General features: G+C 43.1%; 1 protein-coding gene across 1 annotated transcript in view; it reads right to left on the bottom strand.

The window, feature by feature from the left end:
• Window positions 1-16525, bottom strand: part of cpne4a (copine IVa) — a 79281-nt gene that overhangs the window by 7462 nt on the left and 55294 nt on the right. The window contains exons 11-14 of the mRNA XM_028579814.1: window positions 10414-10547; window positions 7749-7803; window positions 5389-5440; window positions 202-335 (exon numbers count right to left, since the gene is read on the bottom strand). Of these exons, the coding sequence (XP_028435615.1) occupies window positions 202-335; window positions 5389-5440; window positions 7749-7803; window positions 10414-10547 (375 nt within the window). The remainder of the gene's footprint in view (window positions 1-201; window positions 336-5388; window positions 5441-7748; window positions 7804-10413; window positions 10548-16525) is intronic.

Here is a 16525-nt window from a genome sequence, read left to right as displayed (position 1 = left end):
TATATATATATATATATATATATATATATATATATGAAATATTAAGGTCTGTATAGTCTATTGCTCTACAAAATAGCATAAACTTTGTTTTATCAGTGTTTAGTAAAAGTTGAAGGTCTTTAAGAACCTCTCGCAGAATACAGCACATTGTCATCTGCGTACAGATGGACACCGACAGAAGATGTCAGCAGAGTCCCTCACCATGGCCTCTTTGGTGTGGACCTCCTGTGAGGCGGTGTTGGCCACCTTCTGGATGATGGGGGCGATGTTGGTGGGACCGTACAGCTGTAGTTTGGGGAGGCAGGCCTGGTAGGCCTCCACCACGCCCTGGATACCTGACCGAAAATATGAAACAGTGTCAGGATCGCACTATTTTACAACCCATTAAAAATACGTCATTTTACAGTACATTTAAAAGACGTAATAAGCCGTACTTTGTGTAAAACTAGACCAAAACTAGAAATAATGTTGAAAACAGCACAGGACTCCAGAGAGCATCTATGCATGAATTCAATACTTTACGCACCTACCGAATGGCCTCTGTAGTATCGAGTACCAAAAATGCCTTGTCATTCAATACCTAACTTCAATACCTAAGGAGTAAATCATCAGCGTCAGTGAGCCAATAAGCATACAGCACGTTCCTATCAAGATCTAAAAATGTCTAATACATGCGTTTTTAGTTACAACATAATTTAGGTGTATGGTCTCTTATTAAGTTATAACGGTGTTCGGTTTCTGTGTAAAAAGACCTCATTATTTCTTGTTATGGTCTAATTTGATAAAAAAAAGCTATATATCTTAATACTACCTTTAATTATAAGCATAATTTAGGTGTTTGGCCTTTAATTAGGGTATGACTGTTCATTTTTTCTAGTTTGATACAAAGTACGGCTTATTACGTCTTTTTAATGTACTGTAAAATAAAGTGCGACCCAAATGTGAAAAAACCCATTCAGGAATCCAAGAACATCTCTGAAAAAGTACTGAAAAATCACACGTGACTGAACGTTAAATCCTTTTGAGGCTGAGAAAATAGGTCCAATTCCTCCTCCGCTGACACAGCCATCAGAGATATAGTCTCCCCAGACTCTGGAGGACCAGTCAAGTTCACTTTGTCTCTCTCTGGATGAGTTTAGAGGCGTCCCAGCATGCCTGGCGGCAGTCTGAAGGTCAATGATAACACCATCTCATTCACACACACTGAGTCTTAATTAAGAAGAGTGTCAATGTTGAGGTGTCTCTGAGCTGATCAGTGACCTTTACAGCCGAGAGGGAGAGACCTTCAGCTACACAGAATCTGTATCTCTCTCCCTCTCTGACTTGTTAAACCGAGAGCAGAACATGGAGCAGGAGCCTGCAGGAAAAATACTCCTAACAATTAATCTGTGCACTGGCACCGGCAGCCGAAATCAGATTACGCCAATTACGAGTGAGAGCGCTGTTTTTTACACATCATTTTTAACTGTTATGAATAGTTTTATAACCCAGTTAAGGCAATAACTTTACTCTTGTCCCCGATTCGTAGTGGAAAATTACAGTGAGCATTTGTTAACAGAACTGTAGTGTGGAGCCCCTTCCTCTCTCTGTGTGTTGCTGTTCTCAAACTCCTTTCTCTTCAGGAAACAACAACAAACTTCAAACTAGCTAACACAATAAAAATGTCAAGTTTTGAAGAAAATATGGATATTGCAACAAGGCAGGCCTGCTTTAGCCTAGAAATCTAGACGCACCCCAGCGGCAGCGAATGTAATTTGCAGCCAGGGTCGTCTAGAAACTCTCCGTTGGCTTGCTAGCTGGAAAACCAAATTCTGGTCAGGCCAATCGTGTAAAGAGTCGGTGGGCGGGGCTTAAAATAATGACGGCAGAGTTGCGATGGTTCCGCGTGAATTCCATGCTACTTGAAAACAAAGAAAATGGCTGCTCCTTGTGTGTGTGTGTGTGTGTGTGTGTGTGTGTGTGTGTTCTCGTTTAACTACATTCATTGGGTCCAAAAACCCAGGAGTCCAGTATACTTGTGGGGTCCAGACAGCTTTCTGGGGCCGAAATGCTGAACCCTACAACTTTAAAGGGCTATTTGAGGGTTAAGACTTGGTTTTAGGATTAGGGTTAGAAATAGGTTATGGTTAGGGTGAGGGTAAGGGTTAAGGTTAGGCATTTAGTTGTGATGGTTAAGGTTAGGGTAAGGGGCTAGGGAATGCATTATTTCAATGGCAAGTCCCCACAAAGATAGTGACGCACATTCTCACTCCCATCGTGTCAAAAAGTGACACTTGGTCAGGTGCCTTTGGCGTTGGTTATTGCTGCAAAAAGTGTCCTTAAGCGTCTCTTTTTGACGGTCTGGGTCAGGACTTGCGTCTAGCCCTTTGGCGTCAAATTTAGACCCAATCTGTCCGGCCACACGAGCTGCAATCAGCTGCCGCGTTGGCGCCAGTGTGCCACAGCGATCGTTACTGCATCTCCTCTATTTCTTTCGCGAGGGAATGTATCAGGCAGGCAGGTAATCACATATAGAGAGGCCACAGTGCAGCTGGATACTACTGTTGTGACTTCTGAGCTGTGTCTGCAAGATACGCGATCACGCACACGGAGAGAGAGAGAGAGACCGACACACACACATACACACACACACAAACACACACACTACATACTACTCTCTACTGTTGTCTCTCTACATACTACTCTCTACTGTTGTCTCTCTACATACTACTCTCTACTGTTGTCTCTACATACTACTCTCTACTGCTGTCTCTCTACATACTACTCTCTACTGTTGTCTCTCTACATACTACTCTCTACTGCTGTCTCTCTACATACTACTCTCTACTGTTGTCTCTCTACATACTACTGTCTACTGTTGTCTCTCTACATACTACTGTCTACTGTTGTCTCTCTACATACTACTCTCTACTGCTGTCTCTCTACATACTACTCTCTACTTCTGTCTCTCTACTTATCTACATACTACTCTCTACCGTTGTCTCTCTTCATACTACTCTCTACTGTTGTCTCTCTACATACTACTCTCTACTGCTGTCTCTCTACATCCTACTCTCTACTGCTGTCTCTCTACATACTACTCTCTACTCCTGTCTCTCTACATACTACTCTCTACTGCTGTTCATCTACATCCTACTCTCTACTGTTGTCTCTCTACATACTACTCTCTACTGTTGTCTCTTTACATACTACTCTCTACTGTTGTTTATCTACATCCTACTCTCTACCGTTGTCTCTCTTCATACTACTCTCTACTGTTGTCTCGCTACATACTACTCTCAACTGTTGTCTATCTACATACTACTCTCTACTGTTGTCTCGCTACATACTACTCTCAACTGTTGTCTATCTACATACTACTCTCTACTGTTGTCTCTCTACATACTACTCTCTACTGTTGTCTCTTTACATACTACTCTCTACTGTTGTTTATCTACATCCTACTCTCTACTGTTGTCTCTACATACTACTCTCTACTGCTGTTCATCTACATACTACTCTCTACATACTACTCTCTACTGCTGTCTCTCTACATACTACTCTCTACTGCTGTCTCTCTACATACTACTCTCTACTGCTGTCTCTCTACATACTACTCTCTACATACTACTCTCTACTGCTGTCTCTCTACATACTACTCTCTACTGCTGTCTCTCTACATACTACTCTCTACTGCTGTCTCTCTACATACTACTCTCTACATACTACTCTCTACTGCTGTCTCTCTACATACTACTCTCTACTGCTGTCTCTCTACATACTACTCTCTACTGTTGTCTCTCTACATACTACTCTCCACTGTTGTCTCTCTACATACTACTCTCTACTGCTGTCTCTCTACATACTACTCTCTACATACTACTCTCTACTGCTGTCTCTCTACATACTACTCTCTACATACTACTCTCTACTGCTGTCTCTCTACATACTACTCTCTACTGCTGTCTCTCTACATACTACTCTCTACTGCTGTCTCTCTACATACTACTCTCTACATACTACTCTCTACTGCTGTCTCTCTACATACTACTCTCTACTGCTGTCTCTCTACATACTACTCTCTACTGTTGTCTCTCTACATACTACTCTCCACTGTTGTCTCTCTACATACTACTCTCTACTGTTGTCTCTCTACATACTACTCTCTACTACTGTCTCTCTACATCCTACTCTCTACTGTTGTCTCTCTACATACTACTCTCTACTGCTGTCTCTCTACATACTACTCTCTACATACTACTCTCTACTGCTGTCTCTCTACATACTACTCTCTACTGCTGTCTCTCTACATACTACTCTCTACATACTACTCTCTACTGCTGTCTCTCTACATACTACTCTCTACTGCTGTCTCTCTACATACTACTCTCTACTGTTGTCTCTCTACATACTACTCTCCACTGTTGTCTCTCTACATACTACTCTCTACTGCTGTCTCTCTACATACTACTCTCTACTGTTGTCTCTCTACATACTACTCTCCACTGTTGTCTCTCTACATACTACTCTCTACTGCTGTCTCTCTACATATTACTCTCTACTGTTGTCTCTCTACATACTACTCTCCACTGTTGTCTCTCTACATATTACTCTCTACTGCTGTCTCTCTACATACTACTCTCTACTGCTGTCTCTCTACATACTACTCTCTACTGTTGTCTCTCTACATACTACTCTCTACTGCTGTCTCTCTACATACTACTCTCTACTGTTGTCTCTCTACATACTACTCTCTACTGCTGTCTCTCTACATACTACTCTCTACTGCTGTCTCTCTACATACTACTCTCTACTGTTGTCTCTCTACATACTACTCTCTACTGCTGTCTCTACATACTACTCTCTACTACTGTCTCTCTACATACTACTCTCTACTGCTGTCTCTCTACATACTACTCTCTACTACTGTCTCTCTTCATACTACTCTCTACTACTGTCTCTCTACATACTACTCTCTACTACTGTCTCTCTACATACTACTCTCTACTGCTGTCTCTCTTCATACTACTCTCTACTACTGTCTCTCTACATACTACTCTCTACTACTGTCTCTCTACATACTACTCTCTACTGCTGTCTCTCTACATTCTACTCTCTACTGTTGTCTCTCTACATACTACTCTCTACTGCTGTCTCTCTACATACTACTCTCTACTGTTGTCTCTCTACCGCGAATACCGCGGACCTGGCAACCGTTCTCCACACCTCCTCCGTCATTAGAGGCTTCAGGCTGATGGAGCTCCTTCAATCTGCAGCCTCATCATCACCAAACTATCTCTCACATCAAAGAGTTTCCTTCACGCTCAGACTTCTGAGGCTCGATATTAAATATTTGACTCGCTTCTTTACTTCTTTTTTTCAAAGAGAAGAGGGAATCAAAGCGCCTACCTGCACACTCTGGGTTGTCCTCGTTAAAATTCACTGCAAAGTCGTGGGAGACCTGGAGAGAGATAGAGAGAGAGAGAGAGAGAGAGGAAGTGTGTTTGATCTCTGCATCAGGACAAAAAAAAAGAAGATTCAACAATGAAATGAGAGCCCTCTCTCTCTCTTCTTCACCTTCATCCCTCCCTTTTCTCCTGACATGTAATCGGAACAACTGACTGACTCCTTCTTTGCTCTGTCTTATTAAAACAATCTTTGTTTATATCATATTAAAATAGAAAAGATCCAATAAGGAATCCATCGGTAACAGGTAGATTGTTGGGTAGGGGTTGTGTTCATGTTCAATAAAAACTACCTTAACCCTTGCGTTGTCCTCCCGGGTCAAAATTAACACTCTTATAGACATTGTTTTTACGTTTATGTTGCTTTTTCCCCTAGTTATGCTTTTTATTACGTTTTTGTTTTTGGCACTTTTTTCCCCATTAACACCAGTATATTCATCACTAGACCTATTTATTTGCACTAGTTTTACACAGATGTTTTGAATTCATGGTCAATAAACCTCATTTATATGAAATTTTTATGAATGATTTTGACTAATAGTTAAGATCAGAGGAACGAAGGTAACGGATAATCACCGATCTGTCGCAGTTTAGTCAGAATAATGCTATAAAATTTAATACAACACCTAAAATCCTATGAAAATAAGAGATCTGATCCTTAATTTCCTTTGTGAAGAGCGTCTTATGGACCCATCCATGTTATTTTGGGGCAATTTGGTTGAAAGAAACTCAAATTTATGATATAGAAACTTTAAAAACGGATGAAATTTGACCCAAAGATAACAGGAGAGTTAAAGGTTAGTTTACCCGGATCCTATTGTCATAAGTGACTGATGTGAACAAAAATCTTTAAACTGGTCCAGTATTAAGCATGATGCTGTAATCGGCAGCTGTAAACCGTGCTGTAATGTAACCCTACAGGACAAATGTTCAGAGTCAGTCAGCGTCCACTAAAAGTTCTGTTGTTGCTGCTGATAGACTCAGATTATTATTCTAAGTGTCTGACAACATTATGGGATGGATCCCTACAGAGATAGACCTTTTTAGTTAAAGAGTAAGATCCTTTTAGTTTAACATGAAACAGCCCCGAAATCACCATCACCAAACTCCACCAGACTCCATGTAAATAATCAGGACTTTTAGCGTGTATAGAGCCAGCATATCTCCACCAGACTCCATGTAAATAATCAGGACTTTTAGCGTGTATAGAGCCAGCATATCTCCACCAGACTCCATGTAAATAATCAGGACTTTTAGCGTGTATAGAGCCAGCATATCTCCACCAAACTCCATGTAAATAATCAGGAGTTTTAGCGTGTATTGAGCCAGCATATCTCCACCAGACTCCATGTAAATAATCAGGAGTTTTAGCGTGTATTGAGCCAGCATATCTCCACCAGACTCCATGTAAATAATCAGGAGTTTTAGCGTGTATTGAGCCAGCATATCTCCACATGTAAATGGGTGAATTAAGGGTTTATTTCAACCAAACCAGAGTGGTGATTGTTGGAACAGTGGAAAGATGAACCAAGACGGCTTTTGATAGATTTTAGTTTCTGTCCACTTTGAATGAAGTGTGTTTTACGATGCTAAAATTCCTGCTTATTTACATGGAGTCTGGGGGGTTTGGTGATGTAGATAGACATCCAGACCAGGAAAGGCTGTAGCAGCAAAAAAATGTGTTGAAATGAGAAATATTTTGTTACGAACAAACTCAACTTTTTATTTGTTCTAAAGTTACATCTTCTCAGTTTGACCTGCTTGAAACACACACACACAAACACACACACACACACACACACATACACTGAGACACACACACACACACACACTCACTCACACACACATACACTGAGACACACACACACACACACACACACATACACTGAGACACACACACACACTCACTCACACACACACACACACACACACACACACATACACTGAGACACACACACACACACACACACACACACACACACACACACACACACACACACACACACACACACACACACACTATATCCAGGCAAAAAAGGCACTTCAATTGTAGATAATCAGCGTTTTTTTTGGCACATGATGTGAATGCAGCATTAGAGAAGCACCCGCCGAGCGCTGCACGGCATCATGGGAAGGAGAGTGAAGGGCAGGGTGAGTGGGGACGATTCAGGCAGCAGCACCCCAGGGTGACGAGACGGAGGAGACCGGCTGGTAATTACCGAGGCCGCCTCACCCTCCCCAGGCCCCCCTCCCTGCAGACAGAGAGCATGCTGAGAGAGACGGCGAGCTGAGCAGTGAGATTACCTTGTAGTCCGGAGGGATCTGCGCCCCGAAGCCGAACGCCGGGAACATTTTGTCACTGAGGGAAAGAAGAAAAAAAAAGTCTTGAGAGTAAAAATGGAAAATAAAAGGCTGTAGGACGAGGGTTTGTGATTGGCTGCCAGCTGGAGCTAACGAGCTCATTCACAGTGCCGCTACTTCAACAACAAAGCACAGAAATTACTTCTGATTGGCTGTGGGAGTATCTCTGCAGCGGGGAGAGCTGATTATTTTCTGAAAAGGGACAGAACGGAAATACATTTCTTTAAGTGTCACAAAAAGAAATTGTGCTCCCAAATTGAGCCTAATGTTCTGTTAACCTTTAAGAAAAATAGGCTCAGTAAAAATAATCTTAACAGCATGACATTAAGCTCTTATTTCGGGGGATTAAGTCGTTATCTAAAAGGTCAGATTCACCTTTTGTACATTAAAGGTGCACTGTGTAGTGGTTTAAGTATTTTATTAACTAAAATCAATGTCTTTATTCATAAATATGTCCTCATTGGTGTAAAATGACCCCTGCCAATGATCTGACTTGTCATCATAAGCGAAGAATTTCTTATCTGTGTTTACATTGGATGGGCAAGTCCATGGAGGCTTCCTTGTCGTTCCTCTATTTTGAAAATCTATAATGGCTGAGAGGGACATAATTAATCCACAACGCATTTTCGTTCAGAGTCGGCATCACGTGACTGAAACCAGCTGAAACGGAGAAGGAGATCAGTGAGAGGAGCTCGTCACTGCCCTTTAGTTCATAACGGAGGATCGTACTCATGCCGAGCCACGGGAGAAGGAATCCTCATCGCCAAAAAAGAAAAAATTGGAAGACATGTTTTCATAGCTTCTTGGTCCATAACGGCCACCGTAGATGTAACACGCATGTGAAAAAGCGAGGCGCTAGAGAGCACTATTCGTTTGAATGCAAAATATGATTTCACCGCTAGATGGGAGAGATTCCTACACAGTGGACCTTTAACACATCCGACAGTCTGTTTGGACATTTCATTTGAACTCAAAGAGAAAGGTAAAAAACCTAGTTTGGGGTTTTTACGGTGGGAATTACGAACAGGAAAAAGACGTTTTAACTTCAGGGATTCTCTTCACAGAGACTAAAATACAGCCTTTTTATATAAAAGCCTGCGTGGGACAGGACAGAAAGTGAAGCCTGAAGGGATTTAAAGGTTCTGAGGAAGGAAACTCAACGAGACAAATCTGACAGCTCCTAAAACCAAATACAAGAAACCGAGACAGAGAACAAGATGTGGGCGGACGTGTGTGTGCGCTCTTCTAAAGTTTCCTTGTCTTTTAAAGTTTTCTTGTCAGTTCTTCTGTATCTGAATAAAACATTCAGGGTCGTATCTTGCACCTGGCGCAGCACAAAGCCCAACCCAAGTGTCTTTGCTAGTTTAAGACTGACGCAGTTGTCAGTTTTCCGTCCAGCGCCCACGTCGTTAAAATAGGAAATGCACCTGCACCCATCTGTGGGCCATGGGCGTGCTGGTCTTACAGGGAGGTGTGTTCAGGTGCATTCTGGGCGTGCTGGTCTTACAGGGAGGTGTGTTCAGGTGCATTCTGGGCGTGCTGGTCTTACAGGGAGGTGTGTTCAGGTGCATTCTGGGCGTGCTGGTCTTACAGGGAGGTGTGTTCAGGTGCATTCTGGGCGTGCTGGTCTTACAGGGAGGTGTGTTCAGGTGCATTCTGGGCGTGCTGGTCTTACAGGGAGGTGTGTTCAGGTGCATTCTGGGCGTGCTGGTCTTACAGGGAGGTGTGTTCAGGTGCATTCTGGGCGTGCTGGTCTTACAGGGAGGTGTGTTCAGGTGCATTCTGGGCGTGCTGGTCTTACAGGGAGGTGTGTTCAGGTGCATTCTGGGCGTGCTGGTCTCACAGGGAGGTGTGTTCAGGTGCATTCTGGGCGTGCTTGTCTTACAGGGAGGTGTGTTCAGGTGCATTCTGGGCGTGCTGGTCTTACAGGGAGGTGTGTTCAGGTGCATTCTGGGCATGCTGGTCTTACAGGGAGGTGTGTTCAGGTGCATTCTGGGAGTATTGCTATCTTAAGGCAGCGGGAAGTGATCGCACCATTGACCAACAAAAACCTGGTCTAAAGTCAATAACGCAGCATTTCATTGTTATTTTAACAGAGCATTAGTAAAATGCTCCTAGGCTCGTGCACAGCACGCGCACACTATGCTTGTTACACACACAGGGACACACAGCAGCACACACACACACACACACACATGCAGAAGATTACAAATAAAAATATTAGGGTGTAAATCCTCCATCATAACAGCAATGCTCCAAGGTCCAAACTCGCCTGGCTTTAAAAGGGAATGGGAGATGATCTCTGATTGGTTCATTGCATGTTTCGCCCAAAACACACCTCTGATTAATAAAGACACTAAGGACAACCCTTTAGGACCAGGCGCCCATGCACCCTTTTTTCTGCTGACAAACTATATACTATAATTATATATAATTTGTATACGCCCTAAACGCACCTGCGCCAGGTGCTTCACGCCGTGCGCTTAGGTCGTTAAAATAGGGCCCACTAACTGCCTTTTCTGTAACCCGCTGTAGATCTGTTCTGAGTGTACTTTTCCTTTAATGAATGGACTCCTCTGATTGGCTGCTGTGCTGTGATCAGACCGACCTGTCGTAGTCCTGGCAGATCTCGCCCACGGCCACCAGAGCCTTCAGGTACTCGTTGGGCTGGTACGGGTGGATGTAGTGCAGCGAGCAGCTGTTCCGAGGATCTCCGTTGGAGGCTGTGAAGTCGATGGCTACCTGGAGACGACCAATCAGAGAACAGCATCGGTACCACAGTTAGCTTTAACCCATCGCATTTTCCTCACATGCAGCTAACGTGCAGTCAGGTTACATTTCTGTCCCATATAGGGATGCACTCAATCCAGGATTCAGCTTCGGATTTGGCTGAATATTGGGCTTTTTGATGGGGTTGGATATCTGCCGAACCTTTGAATATTTTCCCACCGAACCCTACGCTACCCTAAAGACAGCACCGTTGATTACGGGAAGGTGTTTACGTAGGTGGAGCGTTCAATGCAGTAGGCTGTGCGAAAGTGGACATGGATCTGGTGAGCAGAAAAAGTTGTTTTTTGGCTGTACTTTCAGTCAAAAGAAGGCCATTCAAGTCCAGCTACATGTTCAATCTGTTCAATGCTGATTGGTCTGGTGGTGGCGAGGACCCTAAACTATACACAACATGGCCTCTGTTACAACATCTGGTCTGAAACATCTGAAAGAATACGAGCTGTGCATGAAGGAATCTCCAGACAGCAGCCAGAATGCAGCAACTTCAGGTACGGCAAAGGAAGGCAGTCCCTGTTTACTTCATTCATGTGTTTACTGGGTTCATGGACTGAGGATGGGAGGACGAGTCAGCACAATCTCAACCAGGGGATTCAGGATTTGGCCGAACCCCAAAAATCTGGATTCAGTGCATCCCTTTTCTAAACCAAACAAATGGTTTTGTTTAAATTAACCACCTGTTAAAAGTATTCCGGGTTTCCCTCAAAACATTAGTGAGAATGCAGTTTACTTTAACGGGAACGCCAATTTTTTGGGATGCAGGGTTGTCTAAGCACATGACGGTACAGCTGTTTACTCTGTGCTTCCTACAAAACACACAGTATATTTATGAATACTAGTAAATGAAGACAAACCGACACTTTTGGCCTTTCTCACACTGCCTGCAAGACGTGCCATTCTCTTGCGGTGGAAAAGCCCTTGCCCCCCTTCTTGCTCTCAATGGATAAAGGATGCACTTCATTTCATGAGATTGGAGAAAATGAAATACTCCCTTTGTTTCAAAGAACGGAAAATCCATAAAATCTGGCAACTATAATACATTTAATCTATATAGCACTTTCACAAACTTAAAGTCGCTTTACAGGGCAGGTAGATAATACAAACAATGCAAAACAAAATAAGATTCAGGCACAGATGAAAAGGGAAGGGGGCGTGGGGCTAGGGATAGGCAGAGGTGAAGAGATGGGTCTTGAGGCGAGACTGGAAGATGGTGAGGGACTCAGAGGTGAAGAGATGGGTCTTGTGGCGAGACTGGAAGATGGTGAGGGACTCAGAGGGGAAGCGATGGGTCTTGTGGCGAGACTGGAAGATGGTGAGGGACTCAGAGGTGAAGAGATGGGTGTTGTGGCGAGACTGGAAGATGGTGAGGGACTCAGAGGTGAAGAGATGGGTCTTGTGGCGAGACTGGAAGATGGTGAGGGACTCAGAGGTGAAGAGATGGGTCTTGAGGCGAGACTGGAAGATGGTGAGGCACTCAGAGGTGAAGAGATGGGTGTTGTGGCGAGACTGGAAGATGGTGAGGGACTCAGAGGTGAAGAGATGGGTCTTGAGGCGAGACTGGAAGATGGTGAGGGACTCAGAGGTGAAGAGATGGGTCTTGTGGCGAGACTGGAAGATGGTGAGGGACTCAGAGGTGAAGAGATGGGTCTTGAGGCGAGACTGGAAGATGGTGAGAGGGACTCAGAGGTGCCAATCTCTTGGGGGAGGGAGTTCCAGAGCCTGAGAGCTGCCCTGGAGAAGTCTCTGTCCCCAAAACTGCGAAGGTTGGGGGCAACCTCTAGCTCACCCAGTAAGAGCGTTCGCCCCATGTTGGATGAGTCCTGCATTTGGGTCCAAGCCTCGCCACTTATCTCTCTGACAGATCGTTACAACTAATGTAAATGAATAAAAATGTATACAATAATGTGATGTCCGACACGTTTTATGAAGAAGAAAGCTTTGACAAAGTAATAAGTTCCATTTGGCCAACACGTGCCACCCACCCCTTCCCCAACCTAGAACGTTACAGTTGTTGCACTGTTGTGAACAGAGAAGCGTGTGTAGCCAGCGCAGCAGCACAACAGCTGTGTCTGTCTGTGCCTGCCCTGTGGGGATAGTAGACATTTTTGGGGGATTTGTTGGCATCTGTCGCTCAAGAATTATGTGTTATGAACTTTATTTGTTTTTAACTAAATTGAGCTCAAGGTTTTCAAAAAAGTGGTGCATACAAAATGACTCATGAGGAAATCTGATAGGTACGCATACCCACCGAAATCGACGCCTATGCATATGAGCATGCATGATTTGTATGTCTATGTATATGTGAATATGTGCATGGCCAATATTAGACTACCAGTACCACTATTACCTGTATCAAAACCCATTTTTCATTGATACCTCTCTGTAAGGGAGGGAAATGGTTGGGAGTTGGGGATGAACTGTCTCTTTGTTAGTACCTTGTTTCACAGAATCACTCTTTGTATTAGTTTCACTTCATGGGTGAGGTGTAATATGTATCTGTTATGCTCCAAATCTCACACTTTTGCTAGACTTTGAAATATAGATGGTAGAGATATTAAATTTTGCTTTTCTATGTGAGAAGAAAGAAGTAAAAATAAGCTGCAGTGTGAGTTGCCAGTTGTGCTGATTGGATATGCTGCTGCAGAGAAAAACTTCTCAACTGAAACTTCCTCACTTGTTTACATGCTGTTATGAGTCTCAGGGCTGTTATGTGAGTCTCAGGGGTGTTTAAAGTTTAAACCTCAGTGGATTATTTCAGAAATGCTTTTCTTTTTTCCTTCTCCTAACAGACTGCAGGTTGGAGGAGACTGTTTCACGCTGATTAACATTTAAGTGTTCGGGGAGAAGAAGAGGGATGCTGAATGTTGAGTTAACAACAGAAAGACTCTGAGCGGCATTGTGTTTGTCTCTGCCCGACGAGTTTACAGAACTGAAGTCTGTTTTCCTCTGAACTGTGGGGGGAGTTGAGCTGTACAAAATCCCACAATGGGACTTTGTAAAAACTTGGTATTTCACCCAGATATGTGTGTGGTTTAGCAGGACGCAGCAGCATGCACGCTTAGGCAGTCTCGTCTCAGCTTGGGTTAGTACTCTGAGTGCATGTTCATACTTTATATAATAACGTGTGTGCACCTTTAAATGCACAACAAAAACCTGGAAATATTTTTTTAATGGAAATGAGAAGTTAGATTGAGTGGCTTGTAAGTCCTACTGTAAGTTAGGCCAGGATCCCACTTTTGTCAATGAAAAGTTGACTTCAAATAATAAAGATCAAGTGTTCAGCGCTGCAGCGAGAGTGAGCCATTTAACAGATCGGCTAAAAAACAGACATTTAAAAGGCAACAAAAGGTCATTTCAAAAGAGCATGTTGGACTCCATGTAAAGCAGGCGCATTGTCAGAAGTGGTGCTAGAAAAAGGTTAAAGCCATTTGTTTTTTAAGAGCTTGCCTCTTTGATATCTTTGGGTAGGCAGTTTGGAGCACAGCTGAAAAAAGGTTGGCTGGGTTTAGAGTAATCAGGAAACCAGCAGTAGAGGATCTAAGGACTCAGGAAGAAACATAAGATGACAAGGAATCTGTGACCCCGGACGAGCCCCCAATATTTATTTTTCCGTATCACATCTCAATATTCTTGGACAATTATGTACAATAATTACTTGGTGCAATATTTTAAACATTCACAAAGAGACCGATGACAAAGGCCAATAACATTGTATGTGACTACACTCACCCCCTGGCATCTCATTGGAAACTACTACCATCTAGGCGTTGTTTCTGCCAATCCCTTCTGACAAAGAATAGATCCAAATTCTCATTTTTACCACAAGCCATAAAAGCCTTAAATCAGTAAGAATAAGCTAGATGTCCAGCTGGCCTGGTCACACCCAAAGGTGTATAGTGTATTGTAGTGTGTGATGTATATTCTTTATGTTATGTCTGTCGGTGTCTGATGTAGGGACTATTTGTTTGTATCATATGTATGATGTCTAACCCGGGACAATAACGTTATCTACTACTACAAATTTATCAGTTACATGTGCAATATATGGGGCGAAGCTGTGTCCACGTTCGGACACTTATTGACCAACGTTCTATCAAAATATCTGTTCAAATACAAATATAAATGATCTATTAATGTTTTCAGTTAATTTAATGGTGTAAAACTAAAGTGTAGCTTCTTACCTTTCTAACGGTATATAGTTTTAACAGTTTACTTTAGATTTTACTTTACACTAGCCGGCTAAAGTACGCGGTCTCCGGTGAATTAGCCGTGCGCTACCCTTGGCCATAACCGGACACCCCCTATATCCTCACTGTAAACAATGGTTGTTGCTGTTTTTTGGGGGGTGTTAAGTCCCATCAATGCTGTCAAAACTACCGGATTGTACTTCCATCTTTCACACTAAAATGACATGCTTCAACAACTCTGAACTATGCAATAAAAGCTCCTTAATTTCCAGTACAGTAAAAGTAGAAACTTTTTAGTGGAAAAGATCGTCGCCCTAGCGTTATTACTTCTCTTCCTCATCAAATCACTGTCATGTACTAATTAGACATCTAAATGTCCACGTACATATAGGGCCCTATTTTAACGATCTGAAACGCAAGTATGAAACGCAAAACGCAAGTAGCTTTGTGGGCGGATCTTGGGCGCTGTTGCTATTATACCGGTCTATTTCACCCAGGCCAGTCAGTTACTCCGCTCAGGAAGGTGTAACAGGTCTGTCCGAACCAGCACATCCAGGTTCAGAGACAGCTTTTTCTCCACAGCCATCACAACTGGTGATCGAATGCAAAACCGATTTTTACCTTGTCATAGTTGAAAAACGACAGTTTGGAGGGTAAATAGGACATACATAGAACCTCAAAATCCCATTGACACCTTTTTCCTCTGCAAATCTCACAGCTTGAAACTACTGAAAACGGGCGAATCTGAACAAAGCTAAAAGTTGACGTCAACTTCTCAACTCCTCCTCATTTGGCTCTACCGTCTATGTTTGTAACGCCCCAGAATTTACATACTGGGCCACTAACTGATCTGAGGTCAGTTAGTCTTCTAAATCTATGACACGCAAATCTCAGAAATTTTATACATTGTTCATCTGCTGTTGCACTAAATTCACTTCTGAGACTTTTTTAATGCGAGAAATCAACTACATAAAGCTCAAATATGGGCCGTTTTACAAAAATGTATGGCTAATTGCAAATTTAGTACAGGAATGTTGAGAATGAGTTCAGGAGCTCCACAGTATGCCGTGACAGTGGCGCAGTGCCTGCCCGGATCACTGGCTTTCTGCCTGGACTGTCAGACCCCACTGTCAGCTGCACGCTGGCTGGAGCTCTCTCAGGAGATACGGACTACTAGCCCAGAGAAAAGGAGTAGATATTGGACATCTAAATATTCATGAGCAGACCATATGGCAGAAAAGCTCTCGTTTCAGTCAAGTCCCATTTAACAGGGTTGCATTAGGGGCCGAACAAAAAGGCAAAAGAGACATTTTCAGCCCAACCAATGTTACACCCCATTAGGAGACCTTAAGGAACAGCGTGAAATACCGTATATAACCATTCTATTACCCCTTTAAATTTTGTTGTGACAATGTTTTACAATGACAAATAAAATTATTCTGATTCTATTTAAGCTACACAATTTCGCCCATCTCTGCCTTGTCAATGCTGCTGCTGCCCTGCAGCGGTATCGCTGCCCGCTGTTAGTAGAATGAACTCTTTCGGCAGGTGATTTTCTCCGAAAGCAGCCTAGGTCGGAGGTTACAAGACCTGTTTAAAAAGATTATGGGTTTTGCCCCATGTCTATTTAAAGCATTTCTGCCCTAAAGGACTCCAGTCACCACTGTTGTGGGATGTCCAATCTCGGTGCCAAAGCGTGTCACACATACTGAGGAGGATTTAATACTCTACTTATTCATGTCCGTA

This window comes from Perca flavescens, chromosome 6 (genome assembly GCF_004354835.1).
Source record: "Perca flavescens isolate YP-PL-M2 chromosome 6, PFLA_1.0, whole genome shotgun sequence".
NCBI classification, from domain to species: Eukaryota; Metazoa; Chordata; class Actinopteri; order Perciformes; family Percidae; genus Perca; species Perca flavescens.
Note: the sequence above shows the minus strand (reverse complement) of the source record. Positions and strands in the feature narration are given on the sequence as shown.